General features: G+C 42.7%; 1 protein-coding gene across 1 annotated transcript; it reads right to left on the bottom strand.

Annotated features, from left to right (window-relative positions):
* Window positions 1–55: 55 nt before the first annotated feature.
* DHRS3 (dehydrogenase/reductase 3) lies at window positions 56–26,397 on the bottom strand. The gene is made up of 6 exons (XM_066202772.1): window positions 25,414–26,397; window positions 4,599–4,742; window positions 3,825–3,944; window positions 2,875–3,113; window positions 1,737–1,862; window positions 56–593 (listed from the first exon to the last, which is right to left on the bottom strand). The coding sequence occupies exons 1-6, from the start codon at window positions 25,684–25,686 to the stop codon at window positions 509–511; spliced, it is 987 nt and encodes a 328-aa protein (XP_066058869.1). The 5' UTR covers window positions 25,687–26,397; the 3' UTR covers window positions 56–508.
* Between the last annotated feature and the right edge of the window lie 277 nt (window positions 26,398–26,674).

The raw sequence follows: 26,674 nt of genomic DNA, 5'->3' as shown, positions 1-26,674 counted from the left end.
GCTGGGGACAGCTTCATCATGGGATGGAAAGTGAAGAAAGAGAAGGAAGCGTCCATTAAATGTCCATATCTTTTAGTTCTTTTAAGTAATTTTGAAGTTCCCCATTCAAAAAGCTGAAATGAAACCAGCGGCAGTTCCTCTGGAGAGAGGGCACAAAGTGTGTTTGGGATGGGATGTGCTGCCTGTCCACTGAGACAGCCCACAGACACTTAAGAAACAAAAATCACATCTTAAAACTATGAGTAGATTTAACAGTTGAACTCTAAAGAATTAAACACCACAGAACCATTTCACACGTTCTGTTTTTCTTTCCAAGGGTCCATAGTCCACTCACTCAATCCTGTGCAAAGGTCATGTTACTATGGATATGACCTGCAAGAAATGTGTTGCCTCAGAGCAGCACAAGTCACATGAACAGGCTGAAAGCCAAGACTTGCTGATTCACAGTCCTGTAGGATTTTCATGCTTGTGCCGGGTTCACTGCAGAACAGTCCTTGTGCCATCAGGTCTATGTTCGTCCTTTAAAAGTGTTCATGCAGGTGTAGCTCCCAGAAAACTTGTGGATTTCTTCAAGTGCTGCCTGAGGGAGAATGCTGGAGTAGAAGCAGAAAGAAAATGAAGAGATGAGACAAACCCCTCAATCTGTTCTAACGAGACATATGTAAATAAGCCTTTACATATATAAATATACAAATACTCAAGAATCAGCTAGTGAGAGACACAAACAAAACTGGCATCAGTTTCCTGCTGTGAGGAGGCCTACAGGGAGAAAGTTCCATCCAGTCACTCTTTCTCTACAGAAATATTTATCCAAAAAAGTCTGTAAAAGCTGTAACTTGGAAGATACCATTATGTTTTATTTCTTCTAAATACTGTTCTATGATATACACAAATTTAACCTGAATTCTCTGGTTAACCTGCCACCTGATTGTCCAAGGCATGTGACCTCCTTATCCTAAGGTTTGGATAGAGACCTGATTTCCTGACAGCTCCAGTAATGGAAAATAACCTTTTAATTCTTCCAATAAAATGGAACAGCCCTTTTTCTTGTCGACAGAACTTCTGGGAACTTTTACCCCAGATTTTACATTCAAAGCAAAGCATTTACTGTGAATTATTTTTTCTTGTTTGAAACGCAATACTGAAATTATTTTCCACAAAAGTCTCATTGCCTTGTTTCACTTCCTGACTGCAGCAGCTTTTCCAAAGGCTTTGCTGCAAACTGTCATGGAAACACAACAGTGAATGTCCTTGCTCAGTGCCTGTTCCAGGATATGAACTTATGATTTTTTTTCCTTCAGGACCCTAAAATTTCGGTCCTGATCATACACAAAAATATTGATTTAATAGTTTCACTGATGTAACATAGGCAATGCTCTCTAAATGGAGGTGGGATGTCCAGGCCTTATGGTTCAGAAATCCTGCACAATGAAAAACCTGGAGTCCAAAAAGTGACTCAATAAATCCCAATCAACTACCTGTGTAAGTTAATGATTATGAAATTCCCTAGACAAACCTCAGGACATTTGGGAATGAAACTGGTTTCAGAAAGTGTTATACAGAGAAAACATCTCCAAAGGGAATCTCAGAAAGTGTCTCCCTTTTGCTTCCACAACTGTCTTTCAAGGGAAGAGAGGAGGAGCAGTTCTGGACAGCCTGAGCTTTGCCTCATGGAACAGACACAGAGCCAGCCTCCCTACATGGCCAGGCTGTTGCTGGGCAAAGGAAATACTCACCTTTTTAGGATAACAAGAACATGCATTGTCCATGGAAGGAGCAGGAAGGCTTGATTCATCTGAACAGCTTCTACTGTCCTCCTGGCCACTGTCTCTGGCTTGAGAGGAGGAAAAAGACTAGGGAACCTGGAAAAAGAAAATAAACAATAAGACAATTACATGTGAACCAAGCTCCTTCTTTAAGGTGTCACTGTCCAAGTCCTGTTACTCTAGGTTATTACTGGTTACTGGCCTTCAAACATGCCCAGGACCAGCTATGTGTCTAAGAGGCAGAAAATTCCAGTTCCAGCCAAAAAGCCCAAAAGCAGAAAGCCCAGCTCCAACCAGTACCACTGGGTTTGCTAAACAGTTAAGAATGTACATGCTGGTGCCCTCAGGGAGAAGTGGCAGAGAGTAATCAGAGCCCTGATTCAGGGCTTTTCCTTATTTGAATGCAAACCAATACCAAATGCTGTCTTTTCAGTGATGGTGTTTTTCCTTTTACTCTCTGTTCCACTTTGCTTGATTCAAATCTTTGACAGGTGAAAGACAAATATTTTCCTCTGTTGCTTTTAATATCAAACATAAGACTTTTCCCAGCTCCTGCAATAGCTTGACACTGCAGATTTTCTTGACTAAGAGAGCACAGTCTGTATTAACAGGTTATTTTACCCATTGTAAAAGATTAATTTGGACAGCCATTACTTGTTCTATTGGACAGGGGTAAAAAGGAGGTACTGATAGTCTCACTTCAGTAAGTGGCTGTCATTCCTTTCACTGGGAAAGGATTAAGTATTCCAGTGAATAAAGAAGAAACTTGTACTGTTAATTCTTAAGTCATTTGTAGATTGGTCCTTTTGCACTACCTCGATTGCAGTTTGCTTCCCCTCCCTCTCTGGTACGGCTTGAACACACACAGGGAAAAACAGCTTCCAGTTCCCTCTCAGCAGTCAATATCCCTCCCGGCACAGGCTGCAGGAATATCCCAGCACACTGAGGGAACCAGTCTGATGAGTCCCAGGTGGCCTGAAGTGACCCTCTGTTCCCAGGCGGCCAAATGAGACATCAAATTCTCTTAACTAAATGAAGCATTAATTAGGAGTGTATTCTGATGATTCATTTAAAATGAGATGCTTTATTCTAGTTCCCCTGGACTGACCTGATTCTCATGCCCTGGAACATCTCTGTGCTGGTGTGGAAGGGCAGGACTGTGGTGGCATTCACTCCAGGACAGTCCAGCAGCCCCAGGGTCAGGCTCTCCATGAAAGCAAAGGATGAGGCTTTGGAGGTGCAATAGTCAATGGCACCAGGGATGGCTGACAAGGCCAGGACAGAGTTCAGGCAAACAATGTGCCCATTCTGCAGCTCCAGCATCCTTGGCAGGAATGCTTTGGTGGTCTGAAGAAGAAGATGGTTAAAAGAAGAAAAGAAAAAAAAAAAAAGATTTGCTCAGCAGTGATACAACAAAAACAGCATTGATTGAAAAAAGTCAGACAGACACAACAAGTCCAAGTGTCCTGTTCATTATGTCAGGGAAGGAGTGGCAGAGGACCTTGTTGCTTTGACATTTTCTGAGAGTCTAAGTGGGCAAAGTTTGTGTAGAAACACAACAGAAGTATTTCCTAGCACATATATAGGCATTAGCATTACCCCCACATAAGGGCCATGAACAGAGTGCTTTCTATGCTTAAGGATTTTCACAGGATAAAGTCTTCAACTAAGTGATGAAATCACAAGAAGCCCTTTTTCATTTCTATTGTCTGACTCAAAATGGACTGAATTTCACAGCTCCCTTCCCTGTAGTCCCACATTCCTCTGATGTTCCCTTCACATCACCATACAGGAAACTCCTCTGGGAGCTCAGGCTTTGACAAAGACATCTAATGTTTTACTGGAAATCACAGAATGGGAATAAAGAGCCTCAAATACTGAGCACTACTGAAAAAATTGTATTTATTTTTGATCTCTTTCCTCTGGCTTTTGCCCCCCACATTGTTTTTTTTCTCTTGCTTTCAAGACAGACTGGTTTTACCAGGCATCCCTTAGAAAGACCTATCTGTCACTCTCCTTCCCAGCTCTGGCTACATGGGACACAAGAGCTTATCTCACCCAGAACTGTCCCAGGGTGTTTATGTGCTGGGATTTGAGCAGTGCATCATCGTCGCTGTCCATCAGGCTCTTCCCATGGACCACAGCAGCATTGTTCACCAGGATGGTGATGTCACCCACCTGCAAAAAAAAAGCGAATTATTTGTGACAAACTATTCTCTCCTCACAAATCAGCCATTTCCATTAGAGCTGAATAGCCATTATTGCCCAAATACATCATTATTTTCATAGCTTTTGACATTCTTGCCTATGGGCCTTGCAATCCTTTGGATCACCTCACACGGACTTTGTACAATCTCATCTGCATGGTCACCCTTCTTTTTTCCCAATGTATTTTTTTTTCTTATCAAATACTGAATCACAGAATCACGGAATTGTTAAGGTTGGAAAAGACCTTTGAGATCATCAAGTCCAACCGCAAACCCAGCTCCACCACTGTGTTCAGCACTAACCCATGTCCTCAGGAGCCACATCCACATGGTTTTTGAACACTTCCAGGGACGGTGCCTCCACTACTGCCCTGGGCAGCCTGTCCTGATGCTTCACAACCCCTTCCATGAAAACGTTTTCACTAATATCCAATCTAAAACTCCCTTGGTGCAACTTGAGGCTGTTTCCTCTCATCCTGTTGCTTGTTCCCTGGGAGCAGAGCCTGACTGCACTCTCCTGTCAGAGTTGTGCAGAGCCAGAAGGCTCCTCCTGAGCTTCCTTTCCTTCAGAGTGAGTCCCCCCCCCAGCTTCTTCAGCCCCTTGACAAGGAGTGTTCTCCCAGACCTTTTCCCGCACGGCCTTGGCTTGCCGATAGACCTCCTCCCGATTTCCTACATCACAGATGAAGTAGTGGCACTCTGTCCCCATCATCCTGATCTCCTCCGTGGTCTCCTTCAGGCATTTCTCAGTCCGACCCCACAGGATGATCTGCAGCAAGAAACTTTTGTTAGAGTCAAACTGCTTCTGTTTCATATCTAAAGTAATTAAAACATGCTTCTGACTTCAGCAGTTTGATGGAAATCTTCTGTGTGTTTTCACTGCCAGGGCTGTTGTTTTGCTTCATTTAAGACAAGCAATGACTTTCTGTTACATGGGGAGTATCAAGTGGGACCGGTGTCCCACTGCTGATCCTCTGTTTACGGATTCTTTACAAGCAACACAAACTAAAACAAAAAATCAGATTTTAAGCCTAACATGAGCAGTATATGGAACGTTTGGGAATTTTTCTGCATCGTGTCATTTCAGATCTCTCCCTCTTACTGCTATACACATATACAGAATGACAAATTTGCCCTAAAACCACAGACCCTCCTGAATATCTGGTGTGTTCTCTACTTCTTGTTTTATGTTTGGAGACAAAATCTGCTCTTCTGTAGAATGTACTTTTTTAGCCTAGTAATTACTTGCAATGCTGACTGCAGGCTGGTGTCTCAGGTGCTCATCCTACTATGGACTTCTAAAGTGAGAAATTTCAGGCATTAATTTATTTTGCAGCTCCTATATGCAGGATTTCACCTGCCACTTCCTTTTAACACAGTAAAAATTAAACACTGCTTTTTCTACAAAGAACATCCTGAATATTCATGGAACAAACATTCAAATAATGGAGCATGGATTTGGTTTACAATGAGACATAACCAGCCCACCCTATCTGCATTTCTACACCATCAGTGAGGTCAGAAATAGGAATAACCTGAAAAGTCACCAGGTTCATTAACTTTCATCATGGGGTTTTGTCCAGTACAATTCTTTCTAGTGAGGCAATCAAGTTTGAGATGGGGCTTCCACCAGTGTCCTTCAAACATTAATCTGCAGCTAAACAGATTTAACCACAATATTTCTTCTCAGCACACAACCTTATTTTCTATTTCTTTCAAGGCTACTGGAAGGAATATAATTTCATCTCCGTTACCTAAGACATCTGTGAATGAATTGATCTATTGTTTTTGCTCTTCAACTAAGTCTTCTCAGCACTCATCATGTTATAAATGGTGAGTCACTGTCATTCTGCAAAAAATGAATTACTGAATGGAGCATGTTACTACAATCAGCTGACTGCTCTGTGACTCTAAAAGCAAGATCCAAAAGAGAAAGAAGAAATGGTTGCCACATTGAAAATGCAAAATTATGCTGCTATTGCCACGCATGCATGATCCAGGATTATAGTTCCTTCTCACAATACTGTCTATTGAGTCTGTATGAATCTGACCAGTATATTGATTTTTTAACGTTTAAAAATAAGCTCACTTAAACTTCAAAGATTGAAGAACCTTTGAGTTTTCCAAAAGTTGAAAGAACAGAAAGAAAAAGGTCTGAATTGCATCACTGCTTATAGCTCAATCCCTCCCAATAACTTAATAACAGCAAGATAAACATAAAAGAATTACACATGCAGTATTAACCCACACCAAATCTCCGGCAGGGAGCTTTACCATGCTTATTTTTAAGGACTAGTTAAGCTTATCTCATAACTGGTACTAAAACTAATCTCTGGCAGGGTCAAAGAGCTCTTCAGTGTACCTGAGCAAGGCTAAAATGCCAAAGTACTCAAATCCGCAACCATTTCCTAAATGAGTTATATTTACAATTATTCCCATTTCCATGTCACTGGCACATATGTGAACACAAACACACCCAGACTGATAAGATTTACATCCTCAAATTCTCCAGAGCACTAACAAATATGGTTAACCAGAAACTTCAGAGCGTGTATAAATATGCCAGAGCCATTTCATGGGAAATCTTATCTCAGGGGAAGTAATTTTCAAGGAAAAAAGCTGTGATCACACTTAAAACTGTAAGAAAGCATATGGCAGAAATTGCAGCTTGTGCATGGCCTGGCTTCCAAAGTCCCAGCATATAACCCTTGGCCATCAGGGCTTGGCATCTCCTCAAAGCCTGTAAAACTGATGGCTATTTACTCACTTCTGATCCCAGGGCTAGACCAAGGAATATTTTTCATGTGTACACTGCAGACTTGAAGGGAAATCAAGAACATGTGAGAAATTTCACAAGCTCTCAGGAAGTATTTACAAAATACTGTTCAGCTGTGAGTACATGCACACTTGCTCTCCCTTTCACAACTCACATGGAAAGGGGAGGAAAAACCTCTGTGGAAAGGGGAGGAAAGAAACACCACAAAATGTCAACTGCAAACATCAAGTTTTTTGCCCCAAATTTTTTTTTTATCTGGGTGAACTTCACCCTCTTTGCAAGGTGAAGTTAGTCAATTCACACTCTAAAAAATTAAGTGACTTGTTGAAGAGTGATGGAAGGTGGGACAGGAAGAGGAGAGAAAGAGTAATAAGGTGTCAGACAAGAAGAGTGTAAGGCAGGAAACTGCCCTCACGTATCTAATACTCCACTGCTATTGCTAAATAAAAGGTAGATCCCTCACTCTTCACTTCAATCTGTTCCAAACATCCATACAGCCTCCTATTCCCGGGAGCTGCCACTGATGCACTGAACGTCAGGAAATATCCATGGAAGAACAGTTAAGCAAAGGACGACTTCTCAAAGGAACATCTGTCTGTGATGCAACTCTTGGATGTAATATTTTTTTATCCCCCAACAGTTTTGTTGGGACCTTTAATATCCTACAAGCAAGTCTTGCAAGGTGACCCCCTTAAAATCTGGGCCATCTAGGGAAGACAGAATTTGTTGCTTATCCTGCTGACAACATTAATTTCAGCACTGACTTCTTTCCATGAGAACTTTTTGTGTCTTTGATACTGTCCACACTCAGGTGAAGGCTTCAGCCTGCATAAGAGAAAGGCAGTAAATAAAAGACCATTCTTCAGTGAGAGGTCCCTGATGACCCAGTGGGAAGTGAGGACTCCTGCCATTGTTTCTGCTACTTTTTACAGATGGATAAAACTCAGAACTCAATACAATGTGCTTTTGGTCCACATTCAAGCTTGACTGCTCCTATGAGATCATATGAGACTTTCAATTTCTCTCTTACATCTGGCCAGACTGAATTGGCACAGGCTTCCCCCCAGCCTCCCAGGACATCAGATTTTACAGCAAGACAAGTCTGGAGTTGCTGCATTTGTCTCACAGTTGAGGCTTCTGTTGCTCCTGAACATCTTTAGGGAGGGCTTGGTTTAATGTTTCTGCACAGGCAATACAGCAGTTTTCTGATGTTCCTGATGTTTTCTAAGTCCTTACTCTCCTACTGCCTCCTGAGATTTTCCACAAACTCCTCAGTTCTCTGCCCTCCTGCATTCATCCTCTTCTCCAAAATGTGCCATTAGGGATGATCATCCATGTTCTCACTGCTCCTGAAACAAACCCTTCTGCTCTCTGTTAACCTGATGAGCCACTGTGGGCCTGGGGCTGTTTGCTGCTGCCCCATGAGCTCCAGTTACCCAAACACTTGGCTCTTCACTTCCCTCAGGATGCAACCCTTGGGATACAGGAATATTATCATCTGCCCAGTAACCATCAAGAAAGGCATCACTTCACTTCCCCCTGCCCCAGCTGGGATTTAAGGACTCTGCATTCATGAGGAGTCCAGACCTGTGCTTTCCAAAATGGTCCATTTTATTAGGAAGCACGGTTTTTCAAATGTAGACATGGGCCTCAGAGTCTGGTCTGTCTCCTCTTTCCTTTCTAAAGCGTAAGTCTAAATTGGCAGTAAGTGTGTCCCAAATGGAAGCGGATAATGACTCCAACAGACACAGAAGTTCCTGTCTGGACAGAGGAAAATGCGAAGGGATAAGGAGAGGCACCATGCTCATCATTTCCCAGCCCATCAGGATGCTGCACAGCCACCCATTCACCAGAACTTGGTGGACAGAGGAATATTTAATTTGCATTTTGGAGAAATTCTTGGACAGACAGTTTTCTGTCCTGGAAAGAATCCGGCCCTTATTTCTTCCCCCCCTTCATCTCTCGTGATCCTCCTCTGCCTGCCTGTCCCTGCTGCACCAGACACGCTCTTCTTTCACAGAGTTACTGACCAGAAAATTGGCGAGGGCAGGAGCCCGGGGAGGTGGATAATCCCGCTCCAAGGCTTCCTGCCTGCGCTTACCTCAGCGTGACCCCGGGCTGGCAGCAGCCAGGGAGGCAGGTAGGATGGGAAAGCCATCCCTGACACTCCAGGCTGCTGCAGGCAACAGGATCCTGCCACTGGACACAAGGAAAAAGAGATTTATGACAAGGGAGGAACTCTGCGTACCCTCCTCCCCTTGATGAACTTCAAAGTAGGCAAGGGCTGTGACATCACACTTGGTGCAGATTTTCCCAGGGTTTATTCACGGAATTTTGCAAAACAAACCTTATCTGTTGATCTGGAGTCACAGAACTCCTTATCTGACCTTAGGAAAATCCTTTCAGCTGGAGGGGCAGGCGCTGCATCCTCTGCTCCCAGAGGACTCGTTTAACTCTGGATTTAATCTGCTAATGAGGCCTGGCCCGAGGTCGGAGGGGAGTCAGAGGGAAAGGTTTTGCCGCTGTTGGACTAAGGCACGGCTGTCTGACAGAGACCTGCACTGGCTTCGTGCCAAAAGCCCCAGTCCTGACAGCAGGGCCAAAGCCTGACTTCCACCATAACTCTTTAAAGAGTTATGCTTCTGACCACCGCAAAATCAGATAAAGCCACTAATTTAAATAAACTGGTCTAGACTGAAGCTGCTATCAACCACAATATAAACACATGATCAATGCTCCCAGAGACTGAAGGATATTACTAGTGCCGGACACAAGCTCAGAGCTAACTTTACATCACTTACAAGGCTAGTTAACATGTTGAGTCTGATTTTATTGCCAGCACAAGTACAGCAGCAAAGGAATGTTGCCCTTTTACATTGTCAATTATTTTAGCACTGTACCTTCAGCAAAACCCCCTGTGCTAGAATTTCTGTCTCCAGTGAGCTGGAGCAGTACTGAAAGCGTGTCCTACCACAATTGCACTTCTGACACCAAACATCTGCTATATCTAGACACTCCCCTTGGGTTATCTGGGTTGTATTTGAGTAAAGAACTGTTCACTCTTGGTCTTTTACAGCACAAGGTGGATTGCGATTAGCAGATACAACTTCCATTCTAAAAGTTTCTCCATTTTATGATTCATGAAGCAATTCTGATATAATCTGAAAACACTGAAAGATTAAAGTGTTGCAGAGAGACACGAATGCCCTTCCTGCCTGATCTCATTATTGCTGCCTCCACAAATCAACCACAACTCCCAGCCCCAGATCAGCAGAGATAGGAAGTAGTTGGTAGGTCAACACATTTCATTCCCCCTTTCAACCTCCTTCCTAGTCCAGTGGAACAAAAGTTGCTCTGTGTGAGCTGGTATCTGTAATTGCACAGACCTTTGTTCAAACACAGAAAGCCTTTCTGCGCCCAACACTCAGTTCCTGCATACTTTTAGGAAGTACAAAGTGTAGATAATCCACTGAAGTATGCCAGTCTTATCCCCCTATATTTACAAAGCCTGGTAGTACTAACTCACAGTCTGTCCTCCGAAAAAATGCATTCCAGTGGGTCCCATAATCCTGGCAGAGTTTTGCATATCGTGAGAAAGGGAAGCTAAATCCCACAGCCTCAAAAGCTCCACGTCTTTTGCCTGTCAATGGCAGAAGGGTTTTCTCCTCCACCCCTTCCCCTCTCTTGGCCCCAGGCAAAGGCAGACAAGTTCTTTCAGGAGTTCTCCATGGGAGAGGCAGCTAAAGGCTGATTACTGGAAGAGGGAAAGGTGTGGCCCCTGCAGTGTGAAAAGCCAATCTTCCCTTTAGAAAAGAAAAAAAAAGAATCTTGTGATGCCTGAAGTAGGTCAAAATACTTAACCCAGCCCGTTAGTGACACTTGTATAAAGGTAAGCAAACAGAACAAGCCAGTGGCGAATTTCTCTCAGTTCCCACAGCAAATATCAAAGCCTTAAGGGACAGGTATGAGAAAGGTTGCATGTTAACGTGGAGAATCAAGAGACTAAGCTTATGCATCTATTTTACACGCAAACGTTTCTAGATTACCATTTAGCAGTTGTAAAGCCTGTAAGAATTGAATTTAATCCTGCCACCCTGGTAAACACAAACCACAGACTTTATTATAAACTGCTTTAAGTCCAGGAGTAACATATAGTAATGAGATTAAAAGTTAAGGCTAAAGAGACTTCAGAAGGAGACTAAAAGAGTGAATTCCAATCCTTTTAGTCTAGAGTCAGAACTTTTATTAGTTTATATGTTGATTTAGCACTCAATGGGATTAACATTATTCACCTAAACAACAGTCAGTTCCAGTTGTATCCCAGTCATCCTTTTTTTCCCTCTGAAAGAAACCAAACAGCACCTAAAAAAATCACAGAGGAGTATGTCAACACCTGCCTGCTGTTCAAGACAGGGCCTTCCTTGGAAAGAAAATGTGTGATTCTCTGTGTGCACACAGGCATTTAAGACCAGCTCCCCCAAAAGAAGGGAACAAATGCCCACTGTTCTCACAGTCAGGACTATGTAAGGACAGGTGGCCCCATGCTGACTTTTTTTTTTTTTTTTCAGTGTTTTTTTCCAATTGCTTTCTTTCGTCTGCAGCACGAACTGCGACTCCAGACTGCCTTGGGAGCAACTCTTCCCAGCTCTGCTCGGAGCAGCGGAGGAAGGGGAAGGGTGAGGGTTGTTTGCAAGGAGAGGTCAGGCAGGAGTCAGCCTTTACAATCCCATTAACGCTGGGACAGGGTCAAACCGAGTGCACGTTCCAACAAAAAAAGCACCAAGTGGCCACAAGCTGCCACCCTGGAAGGTCCCTGGAAGCATCTGCGGGGGGGAAGAAAGGACAGACTTTTAATGGTGAATGTGTGAGAAGCGGCCGCTGCTCCAAGGATCCAAAACACAAAAAGAAATATCCCGCAGTAAAATTCTCTGGCTGCAAAGCAGGAAGAAGTGGCGTATCTGGGGGTGGGGAGAGGGGTTAGAATAAGTTCTGTATTTGAGGTAAGGCCTTGGAGACATCCACCAATAGAAATATAATACTCCACCCTGCAAAAATAACTAGTGTGCTGCTGCCGCCTCCGTTTGCTTGGCATGGCATCCCTATAATCCAGATTCCTATAAAAATGTCCAGAGACATCTCAGGAAATTGTGGGGAGGGTAAAAATGCAGGTGCAGAAAGCCCTTTTGTCCTGCAAGCTCACCAGACAAGACGAAGGGATAGAAAGTCAGTAAATACCATTTCAAAGGGGAAAAGGAAATTTCTGCGACGGTCCGACAGGACATTTCAGCATCACTGACGCTTAGCTGTGTGCACATTTTTTTTCCAAAGTGCTGCATTATTATTTTTACTTATTGCATATAACCCTCCAGGTAAAGAACCTGTGGCAGGTTAAATATTCATGTGAGAGAGTTAAACATTTACTGCATGCAACGCAAAGTTATGTCTACACTGAACAGTAACTGTTCTTGGAAAGCTAAAAAAATCCAAAAGTTAGATTACAAGGTAATGTTAGGAGAAAAGGACATGTGCAACTAAAAAGTGGCTCCACTGCCCACAAATTGCCTCTTCAACCAACAATTAACCGAAAAGTCTGCTACTTCTTAACTAACAAAATGGAAAAAACTGACAATATAAATGTATTTAAAAGAAGAATTAAAGAGCCCTGGGTGCCACTTGAAGTGGATTCTTCTGTTTCTAAGATGAATTCTGCAGCAGAGCAGCCTAACCTTGAAATGCTGGGTTGGTTTTAACTTCCAGTGGAGAGGGCTGGCCACTGCATCCCCCCAGGGACAGCACTGACTCCTAGGCTAGACCCTGCACAGCTTATAAAAGCATTAGTTATGCTGCATTACCAGTTTAAAGAATTGTCAGCTTTAATTCAGAACACCTTCAGTTTTGTTCTAAGCTAAATCATGATGAGAAATTCACAAGCACTTCATTTATTTTGGGGAATACATAAAAAAAAAATTCTCTATAAGCTCTACAAAAATAAAAAATACAGATTTATCAATTATATGCTATACATCACTGAAAAGAAAAACTAGGGAAGGGCTTAAATTTGTCAAGCTGGGAGAAGGTCTGCAACAAAAACAGCCACGGAAACCGAAGGGTGAATAATGTTTCCAATGCTGTCATTATAAACTGCCCTCCAGAAAGGGCTAAAATATGCTCCAGATCATCCATGTACATAATAGGATGCAGCTCTCGACTGAAAAAATAACTTCTTCCGTGAGGCTACTGGAGAAGTATTGGAGTTAAAATAGCCTGCCTTAAATTTGTGTATAAACTGAACACCAGCAACTGCTCCAGACAAGCTCCCCTACAAGCCTTTCTCTGCCTCCAGAAAAAGAGAACTGCTACCATTTTCAAACCATATAAAAGCTGTCAAAAGGTGCCTTTCTTGTAGGAATTTTAGTCAAAGAAATAAAGAGCACTGCTTAGAAGAAAGCTTCAATATTGAAATGCTTAACTGGTTGCCTATCTTTTCATGTGCTTTTCAAAATGTTATTTTTTTAATGGTGGCTGTTGCTATGCAACAGGGCAGAATCTCTAAAATCTATTCATGAGTTGTACAAATGGCAGTTTTCAGGACATATTTAACTCTCTCAGTCTATTAAGTCAAAGAAGGAGGATGGGAATCAGAGGACTGTAAGTTCCCAGAGCACAACCCCACCCCCCCCAGGGGTACAGCATGGCTTAAAAAGGGTCTTTCACTGATTATACAATATTTTTCAATACACTGTTAAGATAAAGTAGCTACCTCGCTTTCAAAAAATGTGAAAAACAGCAGAGCTCTGATTAAATAAAATGGTATCTAAATGTAGAAACAAAAGCTATATACATGTTTATTACTTTTACCCAGAAATGATCAAAGCAATTCAAATTCAGAGTCTGCCACAGTGGTAGTTATTTAAACAAGAGGGGCTGGTCAGGCAGTCACAAATCCAGCTTTAGCATACTCCTAACTTGCAGCTGCCTGGAAGTTACCATACTTTGGATGTGACTGCATGCTTTTCAGACCACTGCAATGCAAAATGAAGTTAATTCACTTCAATGTGAACATAAAATCAATTAAGTTATCACAGAACATGAGACAAACCTGACTTTCCAATAAAATAAACTGTATAAAGTAACCTGGTCAGTAACTGAGTGACTGCTGAGGGGCAGAAATAGACTATTGAGGCACAATAATTCTCAGTGTGTTCTAAGGTAGTCACAAGCACAGCTCTTTGCCTGAAGGGTTCCCTCCCTGCCAGCAGCTTCAGAGCATTGGGGATCTGGAAACTGCTCCAAGAAAGTGTGTGAAATTTAGCCCTAAAAAAACAGGCCTATTTTTGGTTGACTCACATTCACTTTTTGCTTCCACTGAAATATGTGACAAACCCAACTGAAGTAATGGCCTGAAGGACAGCAATCCCCACGTGCAGCAGTGGGGGATCTGGGATGGATTGTCATTGTTGGAATTACACTTAGAAACCTGGATCCTGAAACAAATAACACCACTTGGCCTCCTAAATCTGAGTTTCAAATGCAAACCAAGAGTGTTTTAACTGTTTTTATTGATTCCAGTGGCTAAAGAAACCATTCTAACTTCATCCTAAATATATCAACTCCCTCTGAGATGGATCTTTTTTCAGTCTATAACCAGCATTCTGTTTATTTAGTGCATTGACAATTTCAACAACAACCTGAAAATGTGTAGTTTATAATTTTATATATTTTATAAACATAATTTATTTTCAGTGGCTAAGAATTTTCTATCTCTTACTGTCCCTTTCACGTCAGTGAGGAAGAGAAGCTAAAATCCCTTTATAGATGTAAGATGCTCTTCTAAATCTCTGGTTTTGCACAAATGCTGGACTAAGATGAGACAGTGTCAGTGGTCAAAGGCATCAGGAAAGCTCAGTGAGAGCTGTAAACAAGTGCAGTGATGTCAGGAGCTGGCTGACCCACTGCTGAACTCTGGCTCTGAAGGACATGCAAAGTGCCAGATCCTTTTCCCACACATGTGTGCGCACACACATCCCCCTCCTTTCATCAGAAAAGGTGTCACAGAATGATCTGCCACAGTTGCACATCATCATCCAGGGAAATAGACCCTGGAACCCTTTTTGATGGCTGAAGACTTTGCTTTTGAAGAGACAAACCTACTTCCACACAGCACGGACAGTGGTCTCTTAGGGGCCTGGATTACAAACCAGTAACAAGGAGCAGAAAGCTACAGCATTGCACAACCAGCACATCCCAAACCCAAAATCAAACAGCTTGGTTCAGTGAGGCAGGACTCCTGCATTTCCCAAGGGCCTTGGAAATATTCTGACATAATTCCTGATCAGCTCACTGTGGCCAGAGCCAGCCCTGAACTGTTACCATTTGGGAAAGAAGCGCTTGTACCAGCTGGATGTCTTTAATATCCCACTTGGAAGCATGACCTCGTCTCCTTAAAGCTGAATTTGTCCTCACGGGGAAGGTTTTTCAGGAGTTGGGTACAGGGAATATGAGGTTTTAGTCAACATCAAACCAAACTGCTGAAAGGGGATGTCAGGATTTTCCATTCCCTCCCCACCAAGCTTCGCCCAGGGAAGTGCTGATCAGAGACAAGCTGTCTGTGTTTACTGCCAGCAAGGAGACTGAAATGACAGATCGAAGACAAATACTAATTTAATGTTTGTGTAGAAAATATCTGACTGCCCATCGTTATTGCTGATCCGTTCTGTTCAAGAGCATGGAAAGATAAACTGCTCAGTGTCTTTACAGCAACACTCTTCTCTCCCATAATTTAGGCCTGGTATATTTGAGTTTTTTCTTGAGGTCCAGTTAAAAAGATTACCTAAGAATTTCTACTTTCAGGTAAAATGGTGCAAGTTTGTCAGATCTTCAGACAAAAAAAAAATCTTGCGTGATTCAAAGGGCAAATAGCAAAAACCCAATTATATGTATACAAAAGGTCATGGTTAGTTGAGTGGTGACTCCTCTGTCTTCTAAATGTAGACCTGGTCATAAAGGAGACATTTGCTCCTTAGTGGACCTTCTAAGAAACACTGAAGGAAGATCTTCAGAGCCTGAAGTTTGACTTTCTGATACAGGCCAGCACTCATAGAAGTTTCGACAGCAGGATTCTAGTCCAGGACTTACTGGGACAGACGACCCTACCAAAATGACAAAGAGTACCCATGGATACACCTGTGCTGCCCAAAAGAAGGGAAGATGGCTGAATGAGAAGTCAAGTTTGAACTCCATTTGCACCTATTTTAAACGGCTCTTTCACTGAGATAAGGGAAGAAATATTAGCCAGGTCATACCAACTGCCACCCCACCTTTATAAAGGATCCTTCTAATCTGTAGCTAAAACTTGTCATACTACAGGATAATCACAGACAGAGTCGTTCCAGGCATCATTTTTATACCACCTCAAAATATGTATAATTTTATGTTGGTTAAGTGTACTCAGAGGTACAACTGTCACTGGTTACACACTGAGAGCCAGGTTTACCTCACAGGCACACACCTAAAGCACAACTGATTCAGCAGAGCTACATTTGTGCTTTCAAACATGATTTTATTGCCCTAAATGGAGCAATGACACATTTGCTCAGGCAGTGTTGAGACAACAGAAATCCCTATGCTAACCAAAACAAATAAGCTCTGCAGTACTGCAGTCAATAAATTGTAATTAAGAAGGTGGCAACGTAAGGGTGGCTGTCCACAAAATCCCATTGTAATTACTCATAGTTTATGGCTAAGCTAATGGGATGAACAATTTAAATTAATTATAAACTCTGCCAAGGTACCCATCTATTCCCGAGTCTATTAATTAGAATCAATTTAATCCCCACTGGGATAAAGGTCAAACAACATGTATTTGACCCTTTTCTCCTGGCGTCAGTGTTATCAGCCAATGGATCTGGCAGTGCCTGGGTCTGACTTGACTCTTCAGGATGTTGACAGGATGCTTTGAACAACAGAGTCTGGGTCCAGCTAAAAAAAATATCTAATAATTTCTGCTTTATATTCCTGATAAGCATGGGTTTAAAAATGCCAGAGCTTGTTCTCTCTTGGTGGTCAGCTCTGAGGCTGTAGTTCTCTGTCTTGAAGACTTTTACTTTTCAGTCTCCCTTTCCTACAGAAAACCTTGAAGCAGCAATTGTGTTAGATTTGTGTCTTCAATCTGGGACAGGGATCAAAGTGAAAGTGAACACTAAACACTAACTAGCATTTGTAAGAGGATTTTAAAACAAATACTCAAATTAATACTTGATACTTAAATACTAAATAATCATTAGCTGAAGTTTTCAAACTGCCGAAAAGGAAAGATACCGAATTTCTAGACCCTTGTCCAATTTTATGGGAAGGAAATCAAGAGAACTGTTACCTTTTTTTCTTCTCCCCATCACTCTTGTAGAATTAATTAACCTGCTACTTCTGTGAACTTCAACATTCTCATCTATTTGCCCAAATTTTTTTTTTTTTGATTGCCTTAACACTTTTGTTCCTCTCAGGTTACTGTCAGGCCAAGTTCGTGGTCTTTGCCCTGGCAGTTTGATGTCAAACCAGATAGCTCTTGATATGCCGACTTTGAATGTTGCTGATCTCCTTGAGAAATGGAATTCAGCGTTTATTAGAGAGTGTTCTAAGTTCCTCCTTTGTAATTTTACTATCCACGGCATAGCATCACCCTAATAAAGCAGGTTTCCACAGCAGGCTTAAGAATAATCAAATCTTTGATTCTTTTAAAATGTTTTAATCAAATGCTTAGGATTGTATGCACGGAATATGGTCACTCTTAAAGCAAATTGGTGTGCCTGGCTAATTAAAGACATTAGCTCAACAGCATGTTTGATTTTTTTATAATGCAGTAAACACTACCTACAATGCTTCAGATGGAAATAGTTCTACAAATCTGAGACTTTTTCCTAGCTTGTGCCAGAGCCATGACATAAATGCAACAAAAATACAGAGCAGCACTTTTACAAGTCACTGTAGGTGATGAAACGACGCAAATAAAATAGGGATGATTCATTTCAGATAAGTGGCGTGAAACATCATAGCCCAAAACCTTCCTGTCAGCCCTGAAGTTCAGAAAATCCACCTTTTTCCTGCCTGTGGCACAAATAAGACTGAGAATCAGACTATGGTTGAGACTCTGGACCTCTGGATGTCCAATGGTCCAAATCCCTGCTCAAGATCAAACATCTCATCTATTGCTTTGACCAGGTCAGCTCATTTTGAATTTCACCGCCTCCTCCTCCAGCTTGCCAGACCCGAGCCTCTGTTTTCACTTTCAGAGTATTCACTTTCACTGTACCCATACTCCTATCACCTTTCACTTAGCATCAGGCATTCTACCGCAGCCTTTACTTCCCAGCATTAATTTTTAAAACAACCTGTTTTCTGCCACACATCCTGCACCTCTCTAAACATCCTTCAAAACTCTTTAGTGCTGCTTTTCAAACCCCACCTTAAAACTTCCATTGCTGTGATGCCTCCCCCAACACTTTAAACTGGTTAAACGAGTGGTGCTGCAGTCTCTGGCTTTAATCAGCAGAGAGTTCTGTGTTGGTACTCATTGTTGCCTTTTGGTTTTTATCTCCACTGTCACATTTATTTATTATATCCCTGCCAACCCTGAGGCCAGCATCACCCTTTGCTGTTGTTCTTATAGAGCACATTTAGTATCTTTATGCTAAACAGTTTTTGGTGTGAAGGCAGTTTTTCAGGCACTGCAATGAGATTAATATATAACCCCATCTTTAAAACTTCAAGATTTTTTACAGCATTGGCACAGTCCTTGTATTTAGTGGGAAGCCTCATTTAACTGCCTTGATGCCAGACCTTCAGCATATTAAAAAGTGCTGGATCTTGGTGTGCCAACACAGCATGGTCTCATTGGGACAATATTTTCTCATGACATCACCGGATCTTGATGGGAGATGACAAGACTGTAACTCTGCAAGCTTCACTTAGTGTTTACATTATTTATTCTCCTTACAACATACCCAGCAACAAAAGACAGGTATGTTCCAAATTATAAATTAAAACAGCTCCAGCTCAAGCTGCTTCACAGACACCAAAGATCTGAGAGCTGATAAATTCTGGCGGTGCCTGCCAGGCAGAGACACTTATTCAGCATGTTATTCCAACTGCTGGCCTTGGCACCAGCACCCAGCACAGGCTTCATGCCATCGCAGCCTGGACTCCAAACAAGGGCTCTTCTGCCCATCCTTAAATCCAATCAACAAAGTAGGGAGCTGCCAACAGGAAGCCATGAAATAAAGCTGCCATCAGGACGTAATCTTTGGAGAAATAAAGCCTTTCTGGAGACCCAGTCAGATCTATGCTCTCATAGTTTACCAAAAGTTTCAAATTAATGTATTATTCTGCATGACATGGAAAAACATTCACTCCCCAGCTCTTCTCATGTACTTCTGGTTGCTGATAAGTTGTGACATGCTCTAATAGTTCACTGTAAGATTAAGTGCTTAAATTTAAGGAAGATTAAAGTAACCATCATTTAACATACCCCTGAAGCTGCTGCATTCCTATGGTGGTTTCTTTCCAACCACACACACAACAGGCAAGATTAATCACTTACAACCTCATATTTGCACTACAGGTAGATATTCTCGTGACACTGAAGTATCTACAGCACAGAAAATGTGCACTTTCCTTTTAGATTACATTATCCTGTTCACACAATGTCAGATTGCCTTTTCCAAATGGTCACTTACTTTTTAGCATTTCAAAATGACTGCACAGAAATCCATTAGACACATGGGCTGTTTGTCATTGTGGTACCGCCACAGGGCAGGAAAGGCATTCACAGTGGGGACAGATGCTCACCTGGCAACAGTTTCTTAGCACTGAAATCTAAATATATATGTGTTTAAATTTTACACTGAGTCTTTTAAAACCAGGCCAAATTAAATGCAGTGCACCTCACTGGCATATTACACTAGGTAATGTACATCAGAACTGTGCCCATTTCTATTATAAACCTAATTTCAAAGCCTTTCTGATTTCATTAAGTTAGGTCATGATGCCTGTTAAAAACAAGTAGATGGTGATTAATCAGATTCTGAGGAAAACCAGGTCCTCTCAGCTCTGAAAGCGTGTCATTTTAAACTAGCTCTTTTCCTTCTATCAGGACTAATGTTCTTTGGGATGGCCAGATCAGGTCTAGTCATGTTTTGAGCTAAGAAGGAATGAATGTGTCAGAAATCAGTTATTACTTGCAGAACAAAAGTGTCTCCTTGACAACTGGCCCAGCAGAGTGGATTTTAAAACTGACAGAAGCAAAAGGGCTTGCTAGGGTTCCTGCAGGGATCTCATCCCTTCCCCTCTCCCCCAGCACATGGTCAGGAATTAGACATCTTTGTACATTACAAAAGAAAGGTTTCTAGGTTTGGAATGCTACAGCCCATCTGGGTACGTCTGGGGCATATTCCCATTCCTGTGCACCAGGAGTTTGATGCCAAGCAAGAGATACTCCAATGCAGTTTAGCAAGACTCTTCTAGAGGCTCTGAAAGTGCAACCAGAGATGAATGTTTGAGAGTGACTGGTATTTTAAGGCATTCTGGAATAAGAACTCTTACTGAATCCATGGGGGACACTCATAGCTTTTGTCCTGCACCTCAAAAAAAGGTCCCAGCTCTGAAACAGCAGCAGTGACTGTCTCTTTTGCCCTCACCTCAGGAGATCGGTGTTAATTTAACATCCAGGTCTACCCACAGTGCAGCCAATCCTTGATCATACAGCACTGCTATGCGTGATAAATAAGCTTTTAGAAGGTATGTACTAATTCATATGAATCAGGACAATAATAGGTGCCATTCACTTAAATGTTGGACTCGATGATCCTTGTGGGGTCCCTTCCAACTCAGAGAATTCTGTGAAATAATATGGCAATGTGATTCATAAAGACCAAAGTGAAATATTCATAGACCTACAGATGCAATTTGTTTGAGAGGAGTGTCCCACTGATAAACTCATCTCAAAACTTTTTCAAATTTTCCATTACTGGGAAAACAAGGCTAAATTCTAAGACACAATACCATTTCTTTTACATAACCTCTCTCCAATGTTCTCAGCCTGAACACAAAATAGCCTCAAATCTCACTCAGCTAAACCCCTCCAATTATACAAGGCTTTCAAGCACTTGTAATTCCCCTGAGGTTTTCAGTTCTGTTGGAGAAAGTGAAACACTGCGGGAAACTCCAGGTTCTAGCAGCAGCGTGGGCTTGCAAAGCTCTCATCCATCCCTTCCTTGGTGCTACTTCCTCCCTCAACTTCTTCCCCTCCCAACTGTCACTGAACTGAAAGAGGACAGCACAACCAAATGACAAGAAATCTTCTAAAATGCAGACACTGAGGCCTGACTTTGAAAAATGTGAAAATGCCAATGGAAAGAACAGTTGAGATTTCAAGGCTGTTGGGTTTCTCTGGAAGGGCCCTGGAAACTCTTCCGAAGTCACTGTCAGATAAACAAGAATACTAAATGACATACTAGAGTTGGGGAATCTGTTTCTGTCCTATCATTAACATCTTTTTCAGTTACTTTTATTAGGTTTTGTTGGCATTCAGCAATGCAGAATGCCTAAGAACCAAGCATCCCTTTCCTGTTCAATCACACCTCAAATTAGATAATCCGTGCACAAAGTAAATTAAATGACAAGGAAAACTTTTAGAGATCAAGGTTTTCTAAAAGAAAACCTAACAAAGAGCAAGACACATAAAAGACATTGGAATCAAAACTTCTTCACTAGAGACCATCAAAACCAGGGCTGAAAACTTCCTGGCAAAGGCACTATAATGAAACTTCTGTAGGAAAAGCAAATGGCTTTGAGGAAACCAGGCACAGTTTCCCATTCTCCTGAGCAGTGAATGAACCCATTCAGCCCCTACACCCCCTGACTGCTCACATCTGCAGAGGGCTGTTCTCCAACACCAGAAATACTGTTCAAAGGGGCCAGTCTTCCCAATATTAACTGGATTATACAGCACAGTCTTTGCAAAACACCATTAGGCTTTGGAAGTGGATTTTTATTTCATAGGCATTAAATCATAAACTCATAAAAGTCTCTCCTTCTCCCATTTCATTAACACAGACATTCTCTGCCATTTTGGCTCACCAGAATATCAACAGTTATGAGCCTTGACAGAGCTACTAGTGTGTGAGACTGAGGCAGAGGTGATGCTTCATTGACCAAATACTTGTAAGGTACAGTCAAATTCTTAAGAGTTAAAGCAAGCAACAGTGAGGATTTTGAATTTTGCAAGCAGCCAAGAAGGGACTGAAAGCAGAAAGTTAATTTCTCCAGCAATTCAGCCACAGCAAAGTAGCTTCTCAGCCGTGACAAGCCGGCACTTATGAATCTGGACACATCTCTGGGAAGTTGGATTACAACACTTGAGCACTTCCGGAGAAAAGTCAGTGCTGTTCATCCCTCATAATAACACTAACATGTCCTGGATCATCTGTAACCACTTCATCCCAGCATACAGCTCATTTGCATGCTCTTGGCTTTTTCCGGAAGTGCTCCAGGAAGCATTTCAATACACAGTGCCTCCCAGCACCAAGTAGCTCTTGACAACTACTTCAAATTACAAATGGAGTATGGATCCTTTGACCTCTCAGTGTGCACCTGAACAGGAATGATCTGATGATTGAAGTCTCTCATTGCCTAAAAATTGCTGGCAGTCTTAATTGAAAAAAACAGAACATACACTTCTGAAACTGCAAATAGAACTGGCACTGCTTTGTGCCCTTATTGGCCATTTCTTTGGAGAGGCCAACGAGCACCTGTGAGAAAAGAAACATCACTTGAGAAGGAAATGTCTCCTAGACATTTATCTATCTAAGTCACATTTGGGGCACAATGGCAGAGCAATGGGGGTAAAGAATGGGAATCAGGATGGATTTACAAGATCATGCCCAAGAGACTTCCATTCCTTTAGATTGAAAATTTTAGTCTCCACGCTCATCAGTCAAGCACAAGATATTGTATTTCCATTTGCATGAACCCTTTGGGGATTTATTTCTTGTCATCTTCATGGCTTTAAATGCGAGATCAAATTTTACAGAAGAGGACTTGCAGATGTGACAATTCATAATCCTGTGAAATACATTTGCCACCTTGCGTGAAAACGGCTCCGATACATCTCACTCGTGAGCAACAAAACCAGCCTCTGAAACTCAGTGTAAGATGAAAACCCATCCAGTCTAATTACCAGAGAAGTTTCATATCCTCACAGTCCCAACTAAGTTATCTTCCTGAAGATTCTAATCTCAAAAATATGGTTATATATCGCCGCCTACCTCCAAAACCCCGCCACTATGTCTGTGTGCACAGGCTCTGGGAGCACTTGGTCAGGACAGGCTGCACACCCTCCACCAGAACCTGAGCCCGTGGCACTGCTGCCAACCACCTCCATGCCATGCTGGGCTTGGCCCCAGAATTCCACGCCTTCGCTGGAAGTCTTTTACTACATTGGGAATAAGGTGACTGCACTATCTGATAATCAGAATCTGTTCTTATTTATTATGATCAATAATTCAAGCTTTGCATATTATTGTAAGACAGCGAACCGTGTAAAAAGAGAAAACCAGTCAATTTTCATAAGCCTTATCTTAAGATGACTCGCTAGACACTGCAAGCCTTTTCCATTTCTTTTTGATTGTCAAAGACAAAGTGTAAAATTGAAGAGGAGTGCCAAGCAGAAAGTTGTGCATGGTACGTGGTGACAGCATAAAATCCACAAATTTAGGGTTGAGCACAGAAGCAGGAAAGAAATGAAATCTCAGAACAAAGGGAATGGAAACTACCACATGTAGGTAAAATTGGCATTAAAACTGCTAAGGAGGATAAGCCAACTTTGGTGTTCTCAACATAGGCTGACAGGCAGTGCCAGTACCAGGGGGATCAGAGCTTACCGAGGGCCATACATGCCTGACTGGACACCATGATGTAACTGAAAAGAAAATCTAATTCAAATTGAGTTAATGCAGAGACAAACACCTTGATGACTCACATTGAAACATCCCAAAAAGCAAAACACACCAAAGTTCTAACCAGTAACTAGCAACACAAAGCATTTCAGAACATCATATGAGACGTCTAAAAAGGTTTCCAATAATTATTCTCACGTATTCTTTCTTTGTACAATACATAGAGATTTTGTAGATAGGACATATAGATAGAATACAGTCTGTGTCTGTTTACAGTAATTCCATCCTCAGCACTCTCTCAAACAGCCCTGCCTCCTTTTGGCCCCTGTCCCCTGGTTCCTCAGGGCCATTGTTCAGCTCCCAGCTCAACTGCAGCAAAACAGCTCTTAAATGTGCTGTAGAAATGGTAGCACTTTAATGCCAGAGCTCAGCATAGCAACCAGCCTCTCTAAATAAATAAATAATGAAGTGTGGTATTCCAACAGATAATATAAATACACTTTCAGCAAATTTCTTGGGTCCAAAGGTCAGTCAACTTGTTTGCTCTGACTCCCAGAATGTGTAAATCTCAACATGATGTTTAAACACAAACACAGACAAACATCAAAGTTCAATGCTGACATATTTTACACCTCGGAGTTACATGCCAGAATAGCTCTGTACCACACAGAGAAAACTGTAATGCATGTGTAAGGAAGTGACAAAACACTATCCTGAACTAAATCCAATTTTTTTTCTTTAAATAGCCTCTCATTCTGTATTTTTCCTCTTCTTTCTTCTCTATTTACTCTCATTCATCCTCTCACACAGAGAAGTATTTGTGCAGCTGTCTAATTTCACCAGTCCTCCCCTTAATTACCAATAAAAGGGTAGATGAAACTTTCCATCCTAAGACTCATTTCAGGGATGTGTGTTTCCATATCCCTGACTAATTCACACATAGGGAACATATCTGTACTTACAAACCCACAATATTTCAAGGTAAACCACCAGTTCCTGAGCAAGAGAATGGACCCACCAGCTACACTGGCACTTCTGGGCTGCTGTGCAGACCAGCGTCTCTCCTAATGGAAATGTGCAAATTATCCCACAACTTCCACTCAAGGTGTTCTCTTGCCGGGTTCTCATTCATCTTCTCCTTGAACAGCTCTGGACTGTCCAAAAGTGACATACAAGGGACGTCAGGAAGCCCAAGAAATTAATTTCACAAATGCAAACCCACAAGAGTGAAAGGGAATACTTCTCCCCACTGACCAGAGCCACCTGTGCCTCTCCTTGGGGGTGATATGCCTGTATATGATCCTGCTAGATAAGGGCTCCCTGTACATGATCTCCATGCCCAGTAGTGCCAGGAGGCAGCCCAGGGAACAGCAATGGAGGTGAGCACTGGTTCCATGCATAGGAATTGCTCAGCTCTCCTTCCCCTGCCACAGGAAACCTGGGCTGAGGCGAAAACCTCTCCTTTGTCAGCAGAGGGGGATTCACGAGGGGAACCTTTCTCATCAGCGCGTTTTCACGGATGGGATGGGGAAAGGCAGGATGCAGGGAAGGAGCAGTGGGGCAACTTTTGAAATGTAACTGATGTAATGAGTCAGTTCTGCAAAATGAGAGCCTCTCTCACCTTTTTCAAGTGATCCCACCAATCCCACCTAGAGGTGGGGGAAGAGGGCTCCCGGGCAGAGCAGCAGGTGGCTGCTCCCTCTCCCCTCCCTGCTCACCTTCTTGACTCCTCTCCTGGCGAATTCCCGGGCCAGGTGCCGGCCGATGCCTCGGCCCCCGCCGGTGACCAGCACGTTCTCCTGGGACAGGTCTCGCAGCTTGGGTGGCAGCACCAGGCACACGGCAGCTTTCACCACCAAATACACCATCTGCACCGGGAACAGCAGCAGGGCGCCCAGCCACTTCCAGATCATCCTCTTCTCCCAGGCGAAGTTCTCTTCCAAACCTCCACAAAACCAAGGTGACAGAGAAAGAAAAGCAATACGCTTCATGCACCCCCAGATGGGTGACAAGTCTTCAGCCCCCTTCCAAAACTTGGGGGCAAGAGGTTCTTGGACTGGAAAAATCCTTCTCTCCCCCTAAAAAAATTGGGGGTAGCAGTAAAGTAGTGCAGAAGATCAAGTCACTCCCCTGTTTCTTGATCGGTGTCCTCTGGGACTGTCACACGCAGGTAAAACAGCTTCCTTGCTTTTTCACTGGAAAGCTTTTTTTTTTTTTTTTTTTTTTAATTAAAAGAGAGGGAAAAAAAAGACTAGAATGAAAAGTAACCATACATCCCTCCGCTGCAAAGACCCACATAAAAATCCAGTATCCAAACGAAAGGTTTTTATATTTAGAAAAATAAAATAAAGCAGCCTATGTCTCCAAATTTCAGCCTGCAGTGCCTTCCAGGCAGCTCATTTCTATTCTTAGACTCAGGAAATTGCTTAAATAAGACAGAATTACCAGGACCTTCTTTTTAAGAAAGGCTCTATTCAGGGTGAGGTTGTTGTTTTTTGTTTCAGTATCTATAAATATCTATAGACATTCTGTCCTGAGTCGGTCTCAAAGGTTGAGCTGGTCACTGCCTCTCTCTGCCCCCTCTCCCGGTTTTTTCACTTGGAGTGTCTGATCACAGAGCAGGAATAACGCCGTGCACTAGTTCAGCTCTGGCTCTTACTCATTTCTGCCTATTGCTGTCTCTGCCGCTCAGGGCCGCGGCGCTGGGGAGGTTTTATACCCCATTAATCCTGATTGACAGTTAAAGTGTCGGGCGATTTCACTACTGTTCCTGGGAGTGGCTGCTGCTCTGCCCTCCCCCGCCGGCCGCCGCCGCGCCACGAACTCGCTGCGGCTCGGCGGGCGCTGCGAGCGCGGCCAGAGGGCCACCTGCGGGCACGCTGGGCTCGCTGGGGCCACCCTGGGCCACCTGCAGACACACTGGGTTTGCTGCGGGCACTCTGGGCTTGCAGGGGCCAGCCTGGGCCACCTGGGCTTGCT

The sequence above is a fragment of the Chamaea fasciata genome, unplaced genomic scaffold (assembly GCF_029207755.1).
Source record: "Chamaea fasciata isolate MVZ Bird 193981 ecotype frontalis unplaced genomic scaffold, bChaFas1.0.hap1 SCAF_23, whole genome shotgun sequence".
NCBI lineage: Eukaryota > Metazoa > Chordata > Aves > Passeriformes > Sylviidae > Chamaea > Chamaea fasciata.
This window is presented reverse-complemented; position numbering and strand designations above follow the sequence as displayed.

What these genes read in the sequence shown, in the direction of transcription:
- DHRS3 (XM_066202772.1), bottom strand. Translation starts at nt 25,686, where the DNA reads ATGAAGCGTATTGCTTTTCTTTCTCTGTCACCTTGGTTTTGTGGAGGT. An exon ending in CCAGGAGAGGAGTCAAGAAG is followed by an intron (nt 4,743 to 25,413) that starts GTGAGCAGGGAG and finishes TTCTTGCTGCAG; the next exon opens with ATCATCCTGTGGGGTCGGAC. An exon ending in ACACCCTGGGACAGTTCTGG is followed by an intron (nt 3,114 to 3,824) that starts GTGAGATAAGCT and finishes CTTCTTCTTCAG; the next exon opens with ACCACCAAAGCATTCCTGCC.